The following is a 20932-nucleotide window of genomic DNA, read 5'->3' on the forward strand; positions in this document are numbered from 1 at the left end:
TTCGTGTCTGAGTCTGTTTGTTAGCTCACACACACACACACACACACACACACACACACACACACACACACACACACACACACACACACACACACACACACACACACACACACACACACACACACGCACACAGAGCGGTCTCCTCCTTCCCGAGCCTGCAGTAACAGGGATCCCAGCAGGGGGCGGCAGTGGGAGAAGAGGAGGGAACAGAAAAAGGAAGTGAAGAAGAAGGAAAAAAGAAGTCTTGTTGTCTGTTGTTTGCTGAGTTTCAGTGAAAGGAGGCCTCAGTCCCGATGGTTCTGTCAGTCCTGTCGGTTCCGAGGTAAGTTCTTATCATCTCTGGACTCTGTTAGCTGTGTGCTAATGTTAGCATAATGCTGCGTCTGGCAGGTGTCCTGTTTCACCTGGTCACCGGGTTATCTGGTGTCCTCCGTTCTCTGTTTATTTCCTTGCTTTTGGGCGATTAGCGCGATCTACCGATTGGACTGCGCAGGTAATGGACTTTCAATCAGCTCGCATTTATGGCCGAAGTATCAGGGTTAGGCAGCGCGATCGGCGGATCTTTGCGCAACTCACGAATCCATTATTTGCACTGCGCAATCGGGAGATTGCGCAAATCGCCTGAAAAGCGCATTACATTGGGAAAGAGAGAGAGAAGGAGACTTCCCAGTTACTCCTGAACATTAGAGACTGTGTACAGTGTGTGTACAGTGTGTGTACAGTGTGTGTACAGTGTGTGTACAGTGTGTGTACAGTGTGTGTTGTGTATGAAGTGTGTGTCCTTCCTTCCACAGATGTATTACTACCGTTATGAGAACGCTGAGATCAGTTGCTGCTACAAATACCTCATGTTCAGCTACAATGTCATCTTCTGGGTAAGAGACGCACACACGCACACGCACGCGCACACACGCAAACATAGTGACGTGCTGGTTCTGTTTCAGCTGGCGGGCGTGGCCTTCATCTCGGTGGGTTTGTGGGCCTGGAGTGAGAAGGTGAGTCCATGGGGGGGGGGTGGAGTCTCATCGTCTGTGGGGATGGAGTCTCATCGTCCTTTGGATGTGTATCTACAGGGGGTCTTGCAGGACCTGAGCCAGGTGACCCGGCTGCACGGCTTTGACCCCGTCTGGTTGGTGCTGGTGGTGGGCGGAGTCACCTTCATCCTGGGCTTCGCCGGCTGTGTGGGAGCGCTGAGAGAGAACATCTGTCTGCTCAGATTTGTACGTTGAGAACGATCTGAGGCTCACGTCTGTCCCATGTTTGTACTGCGTCTGTCCCATGTTTGTACTGCATCTGTCCCATGTTTGTACTGCGTCTGTCCCATGTTTGTACTTCGTCTGTCCCATGTTTGTACTGCGTCTGTCCCATGTTTGTACTTCGTCTGTCCCATGTTTGTACTTCGTCTCTCCCATGTTGGTCCGTTACTCTGAGGTGTGTGTTTCCAGTTCTCCGGGGTCATCGGGCTGATCTTCTTCCTGGAGCTGACGGCGGCTGTGCTGGTGGTGGTGTTCCAGGCTCAGGTCAGGGACTGGATCAACGAGTTCTTCCTCGCCAACATCAGAGCGTACAGAGACGACATCGACCTGCAGAACCTCATCGACTCGCTGCAGAGGATGGTAACTCCCACAGACACAAACCACAAGCAACGCCAGCGGCAGAACTAACGCTGCTCGTCCTGAACAGAACCTCTGCTGTGGAGCTCAAGACCCGATGGACTGGGACCTCAACGTCTACTTCAGCTGTAACGGGACTCATCGCAGCAGAGAGAAATGTGGGGTTCCATTTTCCTGCTGCAACACTGACCCTGCTGTGAGTCCTGTACAAATCCACTGTCTGTTACTGTCTGTTACTGTCTGTTACTGTTACTGAGTGTTACTGTTACTGTCTGTTACTGACTGTTACTGTTACTGACTGTTACTGTCTGTTACTGTTACTGAGTGTTACTGTTACTGTTACTGTCTGTTACTGTTACTGATACTGTCTGTTACTGTTACTGTTTGTTACTGTTACTGTTACTGTCTGTTACTGACTGTTACTGACTGTGAGCCGGGTGTTTGTTTCCTGTGTCCAGGACTCGGTGGTAAACACTCAGTGTGGCTACGATGTGAGAAGGAAGAACCAGGTGAGCGACTGTGCAGCTCCAGGTCACATTAACCCTCCAGTGTCCTGGTCTGTAGGAACATCAGCTGGTTCCGTCGGAGAACATCCAACTACCCCAACGCTGCATTTACTTTTCAACAAGAAGCGTGTGCTGATGTTCTGATGTTCCCCCGATGTTCTCCTAACATACTCCTGATGTTCCCCCGATGTTCTCCTAACATACTACTGATGTTCTCCTAACATACTACTGATGTTCTCCTAACATACTCCTGATGTTCCCCCGATGTTCTCCTAACATACTACTGATGTTCTCCTAACATACTCCTGATGTTCCCCCGATGTTCTCCTAACATACTCCTGATGTTCCCCCGATGTTCTCCTAACATACTACTGATGTTCTCCTAACATACTCCTGATGTTCTCAGAGCGAGTGGACTGATCATATCTACATCAAAGGCTGCATGGCCGCCATGGAGGACTGGTTAACAGGAAACTTGTACGCTGTGGCGATCGTCTTCGTGCTCATCTCTCTGCTGCAGGTACTACTACTCACTGGTACTACAGTCACACTACTCACTGGTACTACAGTCACACTACTCACTGGTACCACAGTCATACTACGCACTGGTACCACAGTCACACTACACACTGGTACCACAGTCACACTACACACTGGTACTACAGTCACACTACACACTGGTACTACAGTCACACTACACACTGAAGTTCTGTGTATTGCTTGTAGTTTTCTGGTCGTTCGTTTCTGGTTGTTCTTGTCTGACTGTAGTTCTGATGGTTCTGCTTCCAGATGGTGGGGATCTATCTGGCTCGGACTTTGATCTCAGACATCGAGAAGGTGAAGTTCAGCTACTGAAGCGTGCGCCTCGTGGGGGCGGAGCCGCTACCTGGAGGCGATGGGCTGATGATGCGGTTGCTAGGGTAACTGCAGGCCTGCCGTGTTACCATGTGACCTATACGTTGCCCCCCCTCACCTTCACCGTTCAGTGCCTCTTCGTATCTTAATCATCGTCTTCCTCCAGTTGAACTCAGGTGTTTCTCTGTGTCAGTGTCCGACGGTGGACAGACGTTCCACAGTCGTTGGACACATGTTCTGGAGACGTCAGACACAGACCTTCTTCACACTGGATCTCTAATTGAAAACATTTTAGTTTCATGGCACGTTTGAGCTTTATTGTGAAACCTTTCAAATTAAATTTAATTTGATAACTTTTATTTTGAAGGGATTTTTTTTTTTTTTATAAAGTGAATTTTTATCTTTTTTACATTTACCAAAATAAAAGTCATATTGCTCTACTTGTTTCCTGTTTTTATTGTAATGTTCTGACCCACAGATATTTTCTCCAGATGCTCTGTGTGTTTGCTTTCAAATGAGTTGTGATGTTATATGTTGGGTAAGTTACATTAAAGGAACTAGAACGGGCCCTCGCGAGAGCGCACACTTTCACCAATGCCACGTGTGTCACCATGAAAACCGATGGTGATTACAAAGCTGTTTGATCCACCACTCCACTCATTCCATCATTTGTCACCGTCGTTTGAATTGCTTCACTGATGGACACACATTTTACTGACGCTTCCCCCCCCCTAACCTTTGACCCCCCCCAACCACTAAGCAGGGTAGTGAAGTCGCTATGTCACATCAGACGATAGGAAATTGAAAACGGAACATTTGGCGTTGGTTTGATAATCTGATTAAAACTGGCAGCATTTTGACAAATTCATTTTTGTGACCCAGAGCTTGACCTTTGAGCCAAATGCTCTCAAGATTTAATGGAACTATCTCTGGATAGGGACACATCATCCCAGAAGATTTCATGCAATTCAGGTCAATAGTTTTTGTGAAAAGTTAGAAACCAAATACATACAAACCAATAAATAAAGACAAAAACAACTTCTGGGGGTGGCGGTAGTGATAGTGGGGACGTGGGGCCTCGGTGCGTTTGGATGCGTTGACACGGAACGGCCGCAGGGGGGCGGTGCAGCTACAGGAAGCCGGAGGAGGACCCACATCTGTATCCAAGGCGGAAACCTGAGCCGTCCTCCGTCGGTCTTGTCCAGTCCTCTCACCCCGCCCTCCCCCGGTTCTCCCCCACCCTCCCCCGGTTCTCCCCCGGCTCTCCCCCCAGGGGAAGCGCTCCGTGCCAGAGCAGGCGGAGTCGGAAGCGCGCAGCAGCGTCGGTCCGTCGGTTGTTCGCTCCGCGGCTCCTCTCGCTCCTCTCGGCGCACCGAGCCTCACACAGCGGCTCCTTCCTGCTCCTGCAGCCGCACGAGGTCGCGGATCTCTCGGTGGGCGGCCGGACGCAGCAGTGTCTTCAGGCCCGGCTCGGCTCCTCCTTGGCCCCGCTGCGGCGGAAAGACCCGGACGGAGGCCGCAGCGAGCCTCAGCCTCCCGCAGGCCTCCGGCCCGGATCCCGCTCTTCTCCCGGAAAATGGACGGCTTCACCGGCAGCCTGGGTGAGTCTCGCCCGCCGCGCGGTCCCGGGCCCCGGGTCTCCGCCGGGCCCCGGCTCGTGCAGCGACTCGGCGGCAGACACACGCACCTCCCGCGGCTTTACACGTGTCACTGCTGTATTTATCAAACACGGCGCGCACCGCCCCTCCGGGGCTCGTAGGGCCGTAAACCCAGCGCTCCCGTTGAAGGAGGCTGCAGAAACCCCAGACACAAAGACCTGGATCCGACAGGGTCCAGGACGATCTGGTCCTGGTACTGCAAACACCAGAGGGCCTGTTAGAGTCGAATAAAGGAGACAGTCTGTCCTGTGTCTGTAGAGAAAAAGTACATTCTGTCTCCTATATTCCTCAGTGACGTACAGTCTGTCCCTGGCTCAGTTTGTCTCCGGTTCAGTCTGTCCCCGGTTCGGTCTGTCCCTGGTTCAGTCTGTCTCTGGCTCTGTAGATGACAGTCTGTCCCCGGTTCGGTCTGTCCCTGGTTCAGTCTGTCTCTGGCTCTGCAGATGACAGTCTGTCCCTGGTTCGTTCTGTCCCTGGTTCTGCAGATGACAGTATGTCGGGCGCTAGCGTCTCAGACGTGAACGACCGTCTGTCGGCGTTAGAGCTTCGTGTCCAGCAGCAGGAAGATGAGCTGACGGTGATGAAGGCGGCACTCGCTGACGTCCTTCGCCGTCTGGCGGCGTCTGAAGACGCTTCCAAGAAACAGCATGGCGGCAAAGGTAAGGAGCCCTGGGTTTAGTGGTGTACTGACGGTGTACTGACGGTGTACTGGCTGTTTGTCGACCGTTGACGTTGTACTGACGGTGTCCCCCCTGCAGGTGGAGCTGCAATGCGTGAAGCCTACTCGATGTCCTGCATCGCTAATGGAGGGACGGGACGTAAGCGAGACTCAACGTCCGTCACCAGGAAGGAGACGGTGTCCTCCGCTGCCAAGAGGTAAAACCCCGCCCCCCAAAGGGGTGGAGCCACGCCTGGTCTCATGCATTTCAGACTGTCCACAGAGACTCTTGTCTGATCTGGATCCTCCTGAACCTTTGGTTCACGTCATGAAGTCCACTGGTCCAACACAGCAGAAGGAAGCGGTTCTGTCAGGGTCCATCCTGGTCCACCATGGTCCAGGATGGTCCACCATGGTCCAGGTCTATGCTGGTTCTTTGTCTGATGGTCCTGGTCTTCTCCACAGCGGACTGGAGAAAAAGAAGGAGGCCCAACAGCGCCCTCAGATGGAGGAGATCCAGGAGCGAGAGGAACCTCCTCGCCTAAAGGACTCCTCCCCCTGCCCCTCCTCCTCCTCCTCCCCCCACCCTCCCCCCCTCTCCACCCAGAGACATGCGTCCGATAGCAGCAAAGGCCACGCCCCCTCCAAAAGGTTCCTGTCTGATTTGTTGGCTGCTTCTAACCTCACTTCCTTCAAACATTAACCCCCCCGCGTTCAGCTGATGACCTCCTCAGTCTGACCTCCTCTCGCGCTGCTTCCACTTTTGGGCTTTGTCGCTTCCCTTTAACTCCTTTTTCTCTCGGTAGCCTCCCTCCTCCATCGTCCTCGTCCCCCCCCCCTCTCCTCCTCCTCCTCCTCCTCCTCCTCCTCCAGAAGGCCTCCAGAAGCCTGGGCTTTCAGTAGTTGAAGTGTTCCAGCTGACTAACCTCTCTGTGGGTGCTGTGTTGGCTTGCTGTTGGCTGCTCTTCCTCCTGCTTCGTCTCCTCCTCCTCCTCCTCCTCCTCCTCCTGATGCTGACTGTTTGTGGGTCAGGGGTCCTAGCGTGAAGCGGTCCTCGGGGATGGAGCGCTCCCAGAGCAGCACCTGGGACTCCTCGGACGACAACAGGAGCAAACTGGTGAAGGCGGCGTCGACCTCCAGACTGCTGGCGAAGGTGGTGAAGAACGCAGACAGGTACAGACTGACGGGTACTCAGAGGTACTCCGAGGTACAGACTGACGGGCAGACGGAGGTACACACTAATGGATACAGGCTGGTTGATGATCACGCTTTTTGTTTTTCAGACATAAAGATCCGGTGATCAGCCAAGGTAAATACACCTTCTTCATCCTCATCTTCGTTCTCATCTTCATCTTTATTTTCATGGAGTCTCAGTATTTGTTGTTGTTTGTGTTGTTGATCATATGTTTGTCTCAAACCAGCCAAAATGTCCACCAGAGAGAAAAACAGCCAGGCCGGTAAGTTTATGAGCTAGCAGGCTAACATGCTAGAGCAACACAATCAATGTTTTCTGATGTGAGCCAATCACATCTCTCTCTCTCTCTCTCTCTCTCTCTCTCTCTCACTCTCGCTCTCTCTCTCTCTCTATGGTCAGCCTCGCTCGCCCTCCTGCTCTCTCTGCTTCAGCCTGCTCAGGTGACGTCTCACCTGTCTGTGGCTCCGCCCCCTCACCTCATTCACCTCCACAGAGTCACTTTATACTGTTCCACATCCCCCCAATCAGACCAGTCAGTGACAATGCCCCACCCCCTGCTCATTTGGAGCAGCACGATTGGATGCTGCAGTCACTCACACATTGATTGACAGGTCCTTCATGTTGGCTAATTGTTAACAGTGACTCTGTGGAGATGTTTCTGTCTCACCTGCCTCACCTGCCTCACCTGCCTCACTTGCTTCTTGTCCTACCTCACCTGTCTGTCCCCACACCTGGCCTTTGGTCTTTTCACCTGCCTCTCACCTGTGTCTCTCCCTTGATAAGTGTCTGATGTATCTCACCTTTTGTTGATGTCATACAGGTATTTTACTATTATAGTAAATTACATACTATTATAGCGTTACTATTGTAGAGTTACTATTGTAGCGTTACTATTGCAACAACGTTAATATTTTAGAGTTATTATTGTAGCGTTAATATTATAGTGTTGATGTTGTAGTATTAATATTGTAGCGTTATTATTGTAGAGTCACCATTCTAGCGTTACTATTATAGACTTACCCTTGTGGAGTTACTATTGCAACAGCGTTGGTTTTTTAGAGTTACTATTGTAGCGTTTATATTGTATTGTTACTATTGTAGCGTTCTTGTTGTATTGTTAATATTGTAGCGTCACTATTGTATTGTTAATATATTACCGTTGCTATTGAACCGTTACTATTGTATTGTTAATATAGTAGCATTACTATTGTACCGTTACTATTGTATTGTTAATATAGTAGCATTACTATTGTACCGTTACTATTGTATTGTTAATATAGTAGCATTACTATTGTACCGTTACTATTGTAGTAGCAACAGGACGTTGGAGAGGAAGAGTTTCTTGTTGTATGGACGCTTTATTACTGAACAGAACTGCCAGAACTTCAGCATGTGACCATCTGACCCGCCCCCTTCGCCACTCTCAGCCAATCACAGGCCAACTCCCTCTAACGATGCATTTAGGTGACATAGAATAATAGGAACCAACGAACATCATCATTGAATCATTGCAGCAAAAACACAACTGCAGAGATGTTACAGTTTTTATAATTTTCCAAAGTACTAAAATATATTGGCAGGATGTTTTGCAGGTGTGTTGTAAGAGTTTCACCTGGACTTCACCTGTCATAACAGGTGCCTAGTATCAGTTTGGTTGTGAGGCACTGTTGACGTGTGTGTGTGTGTGTGTGTGTGTGTGTGTGTGTGTGTGTGTGTGTGTGTGTGTGTGTGTGTGTGTGTGTGTGTGTGTGTGTGTGTGTGTGTGTGTGTGTGTGTGTGTGTGTGTGTGTGTGTGTGTGTGTGTGTGTGTGTGTGTGTGTGTGTGTGTGTGTGTGTGTGTGTGTGTGTGTGTGTGTGTGTGTGTGTGTGTGTGTGTGTGTTCAGAGGGGAACCACATTAAGATGTTCATGCGAGGTCGTCCCATCACCATGTTCATCCCGTCAGACGTGGAGAACTACGAGGACGTTCGCACCGAGCTGCCTCCTGAGAAGCTGAAGCTGGACTGGGTGTATCCTGCTGTGACCCCCGGTACCTCTGTAGAACCTCAGTAGATCTCAGTAGAACCTTGGTAGAGCCTCAGTAGAACTACAGTAGAACCATGGTAGAACCTCGGTCCAACCCCAGTAGAACCTCTGTATATCTCAGTAGAACTTCATTAGAACCTCACTCAAACCACAGATGAGCCTCACTAGCACTTCAGTAGAACCCCAGTTGAACCTCTGGAGATCTCAACAGAACCTCAGTAGAACCTCACTAAAACCACTGTCAAACCCTAGTAGAATCTCAGTAGAATATCACTAGAACTTCAGTAGAACCTCGGTAGAATTTCACTAGAACTTCAGTAGAACCTCGGTAGAATATCACTAGAACTTCAGTAGAACCGGGGCCATGGTGTGGTCTTCCTTGACGAGGGTCAGGTACGGGTACCGCGGAAGAGACTGCAGAGCCAACGTCTACCTCCTGCCCACTGGAGAGATCCTCTACTTTATCGCCTCTGTGGTCGTTCTGTTCAACTATGAGGAACACACTCAGAGACACTACCTGGGACACACCGACTGTGTCAAGTGGTGAGAACACACACACACACACACACACACACACACACACACACTCACTCACTCACTCACTCACTCACTCACTCACTCACACACTGGGGCTGACTTCCTCTCTGTTTTAGTCTGGCCATCCATCCTGATAAGATCCGGATCGCTACGGGGCAGATTGCAGGAGTGGACAAAGATGGACGGGTGAGGACTCATTGCTGTCTCCAGTAAAATCTGTAGAACCCCTCTCTAGTAGAACCTGTCTCCAGTAAAATCTGTAGAACCCCTCTCTAGTAGAACCTGTCTCCAGTAAAATCTGTAGAACCCCTCTCCAGTAGAACCTGTCTCCAGTAAAATCTGTAGAACCCCTCTCCAGTAGAACCTGTCTCCAGTAAAATCTGTAGAACCCCTCTCCAGTAGAACCTGTCTCTAGTAAAATCTGTAGAACCCCTCTCCAGTAGAACCTGTCTCCAGTAAAATCTGTAGAACCCCTCTCCAGTAGAACCTGTCTCTAGTAAAATCTGTAGAACCCCTCTCCAGTAGAACCTGTCTCCAGTAAAATCTGTAGAACCCCTCTCCAGTAGAACCTGTCTCCAGTAAAATCTGTAGAACCCCTCTCCAGTAGAACCTGTCTCCAGTAAAATCTGTAGAACCCCTCTCCAGTAGAACCTATAGAAAGTCTCCCCAGTAGAACTTGTCTCCAGTAGAACCAGTAGAACCTCTCTCTGGTACAACCTATAGAACTTGTGCCACAGTAGTTGGGGGGACTGGGCCTGGAGTCGCGGACTTGAACTGGGTTCTGTGCTGTGTTCAGGCGCTGCAGCCTCACGTCCGAGTCTGGGACAGCGTCAGCCTGTCCACCCTGCAGGTCATCGGTTTGGGGACGTTTGAACGCGGCGTCGGTTCTCTGGCGTTCTCCAAAGCGGTGAGTGTCAGCCCGGTGCATGATGGGAGCTGAAGTATGATGAGGATCACAAAGTCCTCCTTCCCCCCCCCCAGGACTCGGGTCAGCACCTGAGTGTGATCGACGACTGCAACGACCACATGCTGACGGTCTGGGACTGGCAGAAGAAGTCCAAGGTCGCAGAGATCAAGGTGAAACACCCGCTTTCAACTAGTACTGGTAGTCCCACCCCTGCTAGTCTGACTGTTGGTAGTCCAACTGCTGGTAGTTCAACCGCTCGTAGGCTCACAGCTGGTAGTCCGACCGCTGCTCGTCCAACTGTTGGTAGTCCCACAGCTGGTAGTCTGACCGCTGGCAGTCTCACTGTTGGTCGTCTGACTTTTGGGAGTCCACTCTAACTGACCTCTGACTTGCTCCTGACTTCTCAGACCACGAACGAGGTGGTCCTGGCTGTGGAGTTCCACCCCACCGACCCCAGCACCATCGTGACCTGCGGGAAGTCCCACATCTTCTTCTGGACCTGGGCTGGGTCCGCTCTGGCCCGCAAGCAAGGAATCTTTGGGGTGAGTTCATGGAACAACTGGAATCTGGTTTTCATGGCAACGTGTGACAAGAACTGAAGTCTGGGTCTGGTCCTTGTGTGACTCTGGTCTGGTCCTGGTGTGACACTGGTCCTGGTCTGGTCTGGTCCTTGTCTGATAGTCTTTCTGTGTGTTCAGAAATACGAGAAGCCGAAGTTCATTCAGTGTCTGGCCTTCCTGAGTTCTGGAGACATCCTGACTGGAGACTCTGGAGGGGTCCTGCTGGTCTGGACCAGGAGCACTGCTGAGACCCCCACAGGGAAGGGACCACGAGGTGAGAGGGGTCTGAGAGACACAGGGACTGAAGTAGCCTGTGATCTGCTGCTCCCTGCAGGTTTCTGTGGGAACTAACAAACTGTGTGTGTGTGTGTGTGTGTGTGTGTGTGTGTGTGTGTGTGTGTGTGTGTGTGTGTGTGTGTGTGTGTGTGTGTGTGTGTGTGTGTGTGTGTGTGTGTGTGTGTGTGTGTGTGTGTGTGTGTGTGTGTGTGTGTGTGTGTGTGTGTGTGTGTGTGTGTGTGTGTGTGTGTGTGTGTGTGTGTGTGTGTGTGTGTGTGTGTGTGGGGCAGCCTTTCAGATCAACCGACAGGTCAAAGGTCACGAGGGCAGTGTGTACTGTGTGTGTGAGATGAGGAGCGGCACCCTGCTGACCGGAGGAGGAAAAGACCGAAGAATCATCCTGTGGGACCACCAGCTGAGATCAGACCGGGACATCGAGGTCACACATACACACACAATAACATAGACACACACACAATAACATAGACACACACACACTCACACAGACATAGTGACATCACCGCTGATGTGTGTGTGTGTAGGTTCCAGACCAGTACGGGGCGATCCGGGCGGTCTCTGAGGGGAGGGGGGAGGAGTTTCTAGTCGGGACGTCTCGGAACTTCATCCTGAGAGGAACCTTCAACGACGGCTTCCTGGTGGAAGTCCAGGTAAGACTCATCCCGGCACCATGGAGGACAGACTGAAGACATGTCCGATGGAAACCTGATGTGTGTGTGTGTGTGTTTTTTCAGGGACACACAGATGAGCTGTGGGGTTTGGCCTGTCACCCGTCCAGAGCTCTGTTCCTGACCTGTGCTCAGGACAGACTGGTGTGTCTCTGGAACGCTGCCGAGCACTGCCTGCAGTGGAGCCGCAGTCTGGAGGTGAGGAGGGGGGGGGGTCTACAGTCTGGAGGTGTTTGGGGGGGGGGGGGGGGGGGGTCTGCCAGGTGTGTGCAGGTGATGATGATTGACAGCTATGCCCCGCCCCCAGGAACATGGACACTGTGCAGACTTCCACCCCAGTGGAGCAGTGGTTGCCATAGGGACGCACTCAGGAAGGTGAGTCCTGCCCCCAGAGCTGCAGCGGGTTGGCAGGTAGAGATGCTCTAACTAGTCTCACCTGGTTCCAGGTGGTTCCTCCTGGACGCAGAGTCCACCGACCTGGTGGGGATCCACACCGACGGCAACGAGCAGCTGTCAGTGATGCGCTACTCTACCGGTAGGCGGAGTCAACTGAGGCAAGCAACCATCTCCATGACGACCCATCCCAACATGTCTCTCTCACTCTCTCTCTCTCTCTCTCTCTGTCTCTGTCTCTGTCTCTCTCTCTCTCTCTCTCTCTCAGACGGCAGTCTGCTGGCTGTTGGTTCTCATGATAATTTCATTTACCTCTACAACGTTTCGGAGAAGGGACGCAAGTACAGCCGCTACGGAAAGTGTTCAGTGAGTCACAGTCACATGACTAACAACATGACGACAATGTGAAAACTTTGACAACATGGCAACGCCACAGTGATGGAGGTGATGATGATGGTGATGAAGATGATGATTGTTCCACAGGGACATTCCAGCTACATCACACATCTGGACTGGTCACCTGACAACAACTTCATCATGTCCAACTCTGGAGACTATGAGATCCTCTACTGTGAGTATGACTGCACTGTACTGCAGTATACTGTCACTCTACTGCAGTATACTGTCACAGCTGGGATTTCGTTTGATTTCAATGTTAGAAGAGTTTACCGCCTGAAGACCTTTCCAGAGTACGATCAGTTCTACTTTTATTTTCTTATTATTATGATGCTTAATGAATTCTGTGTGTGTGTGTGTGTTGCAGGGGACGTCCCAAACAGCTGCAAACTGATCAGAAACCGTTCAGAGTGTAAAGACATCGACTGGGCCACTTATACCTGTGTGCTGGGATACCATGTGTTCGGTTAGTACACAGGGGTTGTGTGCGTGTGCGTGTGTGTGTGTGTATATATAGTATTAATGCCCCCCCCCCCCCCCCCCAGGTGTGTGGCCTGAAGGATCTGATGGGACGGACATCAACGCTCTGGTCAGGTCACAGCACAGGAAGGTGATCGCTTTAGCAGATGACTTCTGTAAAGTTCATCTGTTCTCCTACCCCTGTTCTACTGCCAAGGTGAGACTCTGAGAGAGAGAGAGAGAGAGAGGTAGAGACAGAGGTAACGACAATGAGAGACAGAGAGAGACACTGAGACAGACTGGTAGAGAGAGAGAGAGAGAGACACTGAGACAGACTGGTAGAGAGAGAGAGAGACACAGAGACAGACTGGCAGAGAGAGAGAGACACACTGAGAGACAGACAAGAAGAGAGAGAGAGAGACACTGAGACAGACTGGCAGAGAGATAGAGAGAGAGACACTGAGAGACAGACTGGCAGAGAGAGAGAGAGACACAGAGACAGACTGGCAGAGAGAGAGACACTGAGACAGACTGGTACAGAGAGAGAGACTCAGACAGACTGGTAGAGAGATAGAGACACACTGAGAGACAGACAGGAAGAGAGACATAGAGACCGAAAGAGTGAGACTCTCTTCTAACGCGGTTGTTGTTTTCAGGCTCCCAGCCATAAGTACAGCGCCCACAGCAGTCATGTGACCAACGTGAGCTTCCTGTTTGACGACAGTCACCTGATGTCCACGGGGGGGAAGGACACCAGTGTCATGCAGTGGCGTCTTGTAGAGAAGACCTCGCTGTCGCTCACAGACGGCCTCCTCTCTAACTCCGCTCCCCGCCGGGTCGAACCCGTCTACACCACGCCCCCTCCCCCCACAGCCAACGGGACCCGGGAGCCCTTCCCGGACAGCCCGTCGCCTGGCCAGTTGGCCCCTCCCCCATCGGATGTGACCCCGCCCCCCTCGGACAGCACGGTGAGCCTGAAGGACAGCCTGGAGCCCAGTGACGACACGGCCACGCCCAGTGACGAGGGGCTGCCGCCACTGACCCCGCCCTCTTAGACTGGCTCCGGTCCGGTTCAGCGGGGACTCAGGACACAGTGGGGGCACCAGGACGCCTCCTCACTTCCTGTCAGACCTTCAATGTCTGCTGGGGGGTTTCAACCTCCAGGCAGTCTGGACAGTCTGTGGGGACGGACACTCAACACACACACACACACACACACATACACACACACACACACACCCTGAGGACCTTTATGATGTTCCAGTGTGAAGCAGCAGAGTCCCTCACAGCCCCGGGACCACCGCCGTCCAATCAGAGCAGAGCATTGAGGGGCAGGACGATTTAAGATATGACAGGACAATTCAGTTCAGGATGTTTCAGGTCAATTCAGTAGGTGACAGGATGATTCAGTTTTCAGGACATGACAGAACAATTCAAGACAATTCAGTTTCAGGATGTGGCAGAACGATTCAGGATGTTTTAGGACATGGCAGGACGATTCAAGACATGACAGGACAATCAGGATGATTCAGGACATAGTCTGTTTGTACATACTGCAGAGCTGGGTGTATATTTCTGTTCTCCAGGAGGGGGCAGCAGCCCTCATGTCCAATCAGCCCCGTCTTTTCGACGCTCATCCCTCAGGTCGTCTCTCAGCTCGTTTCTATGCTCGTCCTTCAGTTCGTCTCTCAGCTCGTCCTTCAGCTTGTCTCTCAGCTCGTCTCTCAGCTCGTCCCTCAGCTCGTTTCTACGCTCGTCCTTCAGCTCGTCTCTTAGCCCGTCCTTCAGCTCGTCTCTCAGCTCATCCTTCAGCTCGTCTCGTGTTCAGAAAGGCGGGGCTGATATTTTGGGGTGGGATTTGGGGGCGGGGTCAGTGGGGGAGGGGGTTTAAAGTGTGTAATTTCCCGTGTTCGGTAACAACATTGATACTTGTGATGTTGTCCATGTGACTGTTTTGAGCCAACCACGTCTTCTCTAATGCATTCCTGTCAGAGGACAGACTGTACGGAAGATTTCAACAAAAAAATGCAAATAAATGTTTTGAAAAAAACAGCCAATCACATCCCAGGGTTTCCTCTCATTTTCACACGGTGCAAATGGTGCAAACATGCTCTGCCTTCTTAGCACATCAACTAGCCTGCTGTTATACAACCCAACAAGCCCCGCCCACCTGTAAATATGTTCATGTGAACAGCCAATCACAAGGCAGAATCTTAAAGCGGCCATATTATGCAAAATGCACTTTCTAATGTTTCCCAATGGTAATAATCGTCTCCATACCTGCTAATAAATGAAAACAGCCTGTCGCCTCTCTCACTGGCTGGTTCCAGCCTGTAGTGTGCGAGCGCTTCCAACGAGCCAATCAGAAATCAGCCCTGTTTCACGTCACCGAGGGCATCGACCAATCACCGTACCTTTGACCCTGCCGGCGGAAGTGGAGCTCTGCAGGGTACAACACCGCAGAGCTGCTCTTAAGGAGCAGAGAAGTCTACTTTTACTCTGAAGAGCCAGTGGATCAACTTTATTGTTGATGAAAATTTACCAACAAAACCAAAAAAAAACTAACTGGATCAACTGTCTGTGACTCAACTTCAGACGTGGAAGTGTAAGTTATTAGAGTTTTGCTTTACTGTGCAGTAAAGGTCTACGTCGTGTGATCAAACGTCCCTTTAGCATTAGCACTGAAGCTAACGCAGCTCGGTTCCTGTTGTGTCCTTGAATAAAATGCAGTTAACAGGAGATTTGCTGGTTAAATAAAGCTCTGTATGACGTAGTTTTAGACGACCAAACTAATTCTTACTCCACATACTCGCACATAATATTTGAACCGATCGTTCTGAAGGGTCCTGCTGCAGCCGCAGAGTCTCAACTTCAGGAGCTCAAACTGGTTGAACGACGGTGTTTCTACAACAAATCCACTGGAAACACACTGGCACATAGGGTACCGGAGAGGAAGGCACTTCCTCCTCTTCCCAGGTGGGCGTGGTCTCAGTGGAGACCGACGGATTCTCAGCATCATATCACCGGATCAACGATTCAAAAGGCTGAAAGTCAGAGAAATGCTGATTTGGGGCAATAAACTTTGACGTGAGAGACCGACGTGAAATTGCTGAAAAACTGTATGATATGGCTTCTTTAATGCGTGTGCGCGTGTGTGTGTGTGTGTGTGTGCGCGTGTGTGTGTGTGCGTGCGTGCATGTGTGTGTGTGTGTGTGTGAGAGAGAGAGAGACAGAGATTCACTACCATGACACGTTGGCTCCAGTTTCTCTCCTGGTCTCCATGGAAACAGGAAGATGTGAGTGGATGTTTTTATGTCCTCAAACACTGTTTACCACTTTCACACGCCTCACAACGTGACCGGGTCCTGGTCTCAGGTCCAGGTCCCGGTCTTCTACAAGTCCTAGGACCTCGACTCTTCGCATTCTACCTGCTTCCCGTCGGAAGATAATCAGGAAACACTGTCAGCTTCCATCGTTTATGCAGACTTCCACAAATCTATTGATCAGGGAACCAATGATTCTGATCAACTTGTCTTAAAGACATAAAAGCTTGGAGGAGCTGGAACTTTCTCCTTCGATAAAACCGAAGTTACAAGTACAAGTACAAGTCGAGAGTAAAATAATGTCAGCCTGTTTACTGGGGACTATGTTGGGTTGAGTTGCTCCAACAGAATTTTGTCGTATTTATGACAATGAAGACTCTTGGATCCTGATTTGCAGACGAGACGATACTTTGCCTGGCTTAGAAATATTGAATCATCTTGGAAGTTCACTCGCACATACTTTATCATTTTTATTATAGTGAAAGATTTAACTCCTCGGTATGGATTCTGACCAATCAGGAACCTGATTAAAAAAAAAAAAAAGAGTCCAACAAATGTGAGAAAAAAGATTTGGACATTTATTTTCACATGAAGGAAAAATATCCAGCGATACTCAAGTACATTACACATAGTGAGTACATACAGACACACACAGTCATGCCGAGAATATAAACAACATTTTGTAGAGAGATTTTTATTCTGTTCACATGTCCTCTGGAAACAACCGGGGGGGGGGGGGGGGGGAGGGGCAGGGGGGTTAAATGGAGAGTCAGTGGAGTTGCAGAATTTCACACACATGAAGGAGAAGTGAGACATTTCACGGACTTCTCAGCTCAGTCCTGATATTCAACACTTCAACCTCCCGTCACCATGGAAACGGCTGACTGTCCAATCACAGCACGGACGGGCAGCTTCACCACCAGACAGCCCCAAACCCTGATACAACCTTCATCCTGAGGGGGGCAGTAATGTACAATCGGTCCTGGGGGTGGGTGGGTGGGTGGGTGGGGGTATTATACAGTCCATCCTGAGGGGGGGTAATATACAGTCTGTCCCGGGTAGAGTAATGTACAGTCCATCCTGAGAGGGGGTGGGTGGGTGAGGGGGGGTAAGTGAGGGGGGTAAGTAATGTAGAGTCCGTCCGGGGGGGTTTGCTGAGGAGTGTTGAGCAGTAACACTGTTGAGTGTTAGTGACAGTGGTGAGAGTAGCACTGATGCTCGTGCTGACGGTGATCACAGTATTAGCTGTGGTGACGGTGTTGATGGTGGTAATGGTGACATTGTTGACAGTGATGGTGGTGACTGTGTTCACTGTGGTGGTGGTGTTGGTGACGGTGTTGATCGTGGTGGGGTTGGTGATGACAGTGTTGGTGGTGACGGTGTTAACCGTGGTGGTGTTGCTAGTGACGTGTTGGTGTTGATGGTGACGGTGTTGATGGTGGTAATGGTGACATTGCTGACAGTGATGGTGGTGACGGTGTTGGCAGTGAGCTGTTGGTGGTGAAGGTGTTGGTGGTGACAGAGTAGGCAGTGATGGTGTTGGTGGTGATGGTGTTGACTGAGTTGGCAGTGACAGTGTAAGTGGTGATGGTCTTGGTGGTGAAGGTGTTTGCGTTGGTGTTGTTGATGGTGACGGTGTTCTTGGTGACGGTGGTGAGGTTGGTGGTGAAGGCGTTTGCATTGGTGATGGTATTGGCATTAGCGGTGTTGGTGGTGACGGTGTTCACTGTGGTGGTGTTGGTGACGGTGTTGACCGTGGTAGGGTTGGTGATGACAGTGTTGGTGGTGACGGTGTTAACCGTGGTGGTGTTGCTAGTGACGTGTTGGTGTTGATGGTGACGGTGTTCACCGTGGTGGTGTTGCTAGTGACGTGTTGGTGTTGATGGTGACGGTGTTCACCGTGGTGTTGTTGGCGTGTGTTCAATGATCAGTGAAGGAACTCGGCCGGCAGAGTGTGTCTGCAGCGCGCTGAGCGCACTTTGAGCTCGTGGTAACACTGGATGAAGCTGTGGTAGATGAAGGTGATGGGCAGCGCCAGCAGAACGATCCCGCTCAGCACACAGACTCCGCCCAGCACGCGGCCTGCCACCGTCACTGGGTACATGTCGCCGTAGCCCACCGTCGTCATGGAGATGATGACCCACCAGCAGGCGGCGGGGATGCTGGCGTAGTCCTCGTTCCTGCCCTCCAGATCCAGGCCGTGCTCCAGCAGCTGGGCCAGTGCACTGAAAATCGCCATGGCGACGCAGACGAAGACCAGCAGCATCACCATTTCGCGGTAGCAGCGCTGCAGCGTCAGGCCGAGCGTCTGCAGGCCAAGAAAGTGACGCGCCAACTTAATCACCCAGAAGATTCGCATAATCCGCAAGATGCGCAGGGTAATGCCGGCGCGCTGCAGCTGCGAGTCCTCTCCTGTCACTATCGTCATGGCGACGGAGACGTAGTACGGCAGGATGGCCAACAGATCGATGATGTTCAGAGGGCGGCAGACAAACTCGCATTTGTCTCGAGACACCAGGAAACGAACGATGCACTCAGCGGTGAACCAACCGATACACACTGCCTCGATGACCCTGCAGAGAGACAGCCAATCAGAGAGGAGAGCAGTCAGAGAGAGGACCAATCAGAGAGCAGAGCAGTCAGAGAGAGGACCAATCAGAGAGCAGAGCAGTCAGAGAGGCGTGTCCTACCTGTGCTGGTCCAGGCTCTCCTCAGCCCTCCAGTCCGGGAGCGTGCTGGCACACAGCATCACCATGGACACGACCACGAAGAGCATGGACACTGAGGCCAGGATCTGGGCCAGCACCGAGGACGTGGGCTCCTCCAGAGTCCTCCTCATCTTGTCCAGCCAGCGGCGGCGCCGCGGGGTCAGATCTGGGCCGTGGGGCTCCTCTTCGGGGAAGAAGTGGACGTAGCACTCGGACATGCGGTCGTCGAGGCGGCGCTGGCAGCAGGGCTGCAGGTCGGAGCTCTCCAGGCCCCAGTACAGCATCTCGTTGTAGAAGGACAGCTCGCACATGTGCGGCAGGAAGCGCAGTGAGCCGTGCTGCAGGTACAGCAGGATGAAGCTGAAGGCGTCGGCGTGGCGGTCGAAGAAGAACTCGTTCCTGTCGCGGTCGTAGTCGTCGCAGAGCTCCAGCAGCTCGCTCTCCGAGGCGCAGCGGTGCAGCCGGCTCAGCCGGCTCAGAGGCAGGCGCTTCATCAGCTCGGCAGAGAAGGAGAACCTGCGGCCGCCGACGTTCAGCGTGCACAGGCTGCCCGCCAACTTCACCCGGGGCTTCTTCAGACTCCTCTTGATGGCGCCCCAGAGGCCGCTCCGGCTCGCCCTCGCCGCCTCGGCCTCCGGGCTCGCCTTCTTACGGCACGCCTCCGCCACCGCCTGCTTGAACCTGCTGCCGGGCTTCACGCCGAGCCCGCTCTCCATCCTGCACCTCCTCTCTGAGGAGGAGGAACGACGCTGCCCGCGGCAAACTTCACCTGCTGCCCCACACTTTCATCTCACACTCACTCAGCAAAGGAGCAGCAGGAGGAGCAACAGGAGGAGGAGGAGTAGGAGGAGGAGCAGGAGTAGGAGGAGGAGCAGGAGCAGCAGGAGCAGGAGGAGGAGCAGGAGGAGCAGGAGGAGCAACAGGAGAATCAGCAGGAGTTGGAGGAAAATGAAGATGCTCTGTGATGAAGATGACGGTCTGTGAGCTGCACCATCAGCAGGAATTTGACGCCTCACTCACCTCAAATCATCGAGTCCTTCAACATCACATCTGTGTTCTGCTTCACTTCTCTTCAGCGCTGAATGTGAGAGTGGAGAGCAGCAGCAGAGCGTCCTCTTCCTCCTCCTCCTCCTCCTCCTCTTCATCGTGTCAGAGAGGAGGAGGATTAGTCGATGATTCAAACGACTGGAAAGCTTCTCTTTGATTCAGAAACTGTACAAAAAGCCCCACTGTCCTTCACTCCTCCTCCTCCTCCTCCTCCTCCTCCTCCTCCTCCTCCTCCTCCTCCATAGCTACTGGTTGCAGAGTGAACATGAAAGTTGGACATGAGGAACATCTTCCAGGGTTGACCGACGCTGAGCAGTGACCCCTGCTGGACACTCACTCTCACTGCTGCCGTGCAGAACAGTCCATATCGCTGAAGTCAACAGTAACTCTGTATGCCGTTGCTTTAGTTTGATGAGCAGTGAGTTACCGGAGCTGAGGTTGGGTGGGCTCCTTGTCACTTTGTTAGACCTGCGGCAGAAAATCCCGTCGCTCATTTTTTTAGATGCCACAAAGTTTAAGGAGAAAATCTGGTCCTGGAATGGAGGAGGTGTTTTCAGACATCTCCCTGCAGCGGGCAGCTGATGGACTCCCCACAGTCACACCACGGCTGCTTTCAGCCTCATGGAGGAATGCTGACGTCCTCCCGATGTCCTCCGAATTCGTTTTACCAAAACAAACAGGAATGTCCGTGGAACTTCTACTTCACCCAGTTGATTTCTTGCTTAACTGCTTCACATTTAAAAATTCTTTTTATTTTAAATGTTTGTGTCTAAATATGAGTGTTACCAGTATTTGATTTGGTTTTAAACTTTCCTTTTGTTATTAAAGGAGTCATATTCTCCAGCTTTTCAACTCTTCTTCTTGGTCTCGTGGGTCCAGAAACCTTGTATTCCAATTTTATTGCTTTTCCTTGATTTTCCTCCATTTGAATATTGGATCATAGGAGCTGCATTCAGAATCTGCTGTGTCTGTGTGAGCTGGACTGGCTCCGCCACACGTGCCCATCTTGGGAAGAGGACCAGAACTGCCTAATTGTGGGAGGAGTCAAAGAGAGGGCCTACCTTGATTGGGATTGGCTAAACCCCCCCATGACACTGTGTAGGGTTTGATTTCTGATTGGCCCACAGCGGG

The 20932-nt window shown here is 51.6% G+C and overlaps 3 protein-coding genes across 5 annotated transcripts; 2 read left to right on the forward strand and 1 right to left on the reverse strand.

Moving 5' to 3' along the window:
- The first annotated feature begins 3 nt into the window (after positions 1 to 3).
- Positions 4 to 3418, forward strand: tspan14 (tetraspanin 14). Of its 2 annotated transcripts, XM_080481932.1 has the most exons (9): positions 4 to 322; positions 795 to 875; positions 945 to 995; positions 1074 to 1220; positions 1446 to 1616; positions 1684 to 1809; positions 2072 to 2122; positions 2526 to 2639; positions 2909 to 3418. In XM_080481932.1, exons 2-9 carry the CDS (start codon positions 795 to 797, stop codon positions 2972 to 2974), a joined length of 807 nt encoding a protein of 268 aa, XP_080338058.1. In that variant the 5' UTR covers positions 4 to 322; the 3' UTR covers positions 2975 to 3418. The 2 variants fall into 2 exon arrangements, with proteins under 2 accessions (XP_080338058.1, XP_080338057.1); XM_080481931.1 differs by having other exon boundaries at positions 795 to 995; positions 2909 to 3413.
- Positions 3419 to 4270: 852 nt separating this feature from the next.
- eml4 (EMAP like 4) lies at positions 4271 to 14784 on the forward strand. Of its 2 annotated transcripts, none has more exons than XM_080481933.1 (24): positions 4271 to 4575; positions 5118 to 5291; positions 5391 to 5508; positions 5756 to 5941; positions 6323 to 6463; positions 6574 to 6599; positions 6712 to 6747; positions 8370 to 8493; positions 8903 to 9052; positions 9163 to 9232; positions 9843 to 9953; positions 10028 to 10123; positions 10361 to 10495; positions 10652 to 10787; positions 11080 to 11228; positions 11332 to 11457; positions 11542 to 11673; positions 11783 to 11850; positions 11922 to 12010; positions 12137 to 12234; positions 12352 to 12439; positions 12632 to 12730; positions 12810 to 12940; positions 13380 to 14784. In XM_080481933.1, the coding sequence occupies exons 1-24, from the start codon at positions 4551 to 4553 to the stop codon at positions 13776 to 13778; spliced, it is 2907 nt and encodes a 968-aa protein (XP_080338059.1). In that variant the 5' UTR covers positions 4271 to 4550; the 3' UTR covers positions 13779 to 14784. The 2 variants fall into 2 exon arrangements, with proteins under 2 accessions (XP_080338059.1, XP_080338060.1); XM_080481934.1 differs by having other exon boundaries at positions 4404 to 4575; positions 6332 to 6463.
- Positions 14326 to 19470, reverse strand: LOC308120527 (voltage-gated potassium channel regulatory subunit KCNG3-like; the record flags this gene model as incomplete). Its single annotated transcript, XM_080481168.1, has 5 exons — positions 14326 to 14540; positions 17259 to 17446; positions 17508 to 17858; positions 17978 to 18619; positions 18737 to 19470. The coding sequence occupies 5 exons, from the start codon at positions 19468 to 19470 to the stop codon at positions 14326 to 14328; spliced, it is 2130 nt and encodes a 709-aa protein (XP_080337294.1).
- Between the last annotated feature and the right edge of the window lie 1462 nt (positions 19471 to 20932).

The sequence above is a fragment of the Lipophrys pholis genome (assembly GCF_963383615.2).
Source record: "Lipophrys pholis genome assembly, chromosome: 15".
Taxonomy (NCBI): domain Eukaryota; kingdom Metazoa; phylum Chordata; class Actinopteri; order Blenniiformes; family Blenniidae; genus Lipophrys; species Lipophrys pholis.

Excerpts from the sequence above, each read along its gene's own strand:
- tspan14 (XM_080481931.1), top strand. The coding sequence starts at position 795 with ATGTATTACTACCGTTATGAGAACGCTGAGATCAGTTGCTGCTACAAA. Across the intron at positions 996-1,073 it reads TGTGGGCCTGGAGTGAGAAG|GGGGTCTTGCAGGACCTGAG; the intron begins GTGAGTCCATGG and ends GTGTATCTACAG. Across the intron at positions 1,617-1,683 it reads TCGACTCGCTGCAGAGGATG|AACCTCTGCTGTGGAGCTCA; the intron begins GTAACTCCCACA and ends CGTCCTGAACAG.
- eml4 (XM_080481933.1), top strand. The coding sequence starts at position 4,551 with ATGGACGGCTTCACCGGCAGCCTGG. Across the intron at positions 4,576-5,117 it reads CGGCTTCACCGGCAGCCTGG|ATGACAGTATGTCGGGCGCT; the intron begins GTGAGTCTCGCC and ends CTGGTTCTGCAG. Across the intron at positions 9,233-9,842 it reads GAGTGGACAAAGATGGACGG|GCGCTGCAGCCTCACGTCCG; the intron begins GTGAGGACTCAT and ends TGCTGTGTTCAG.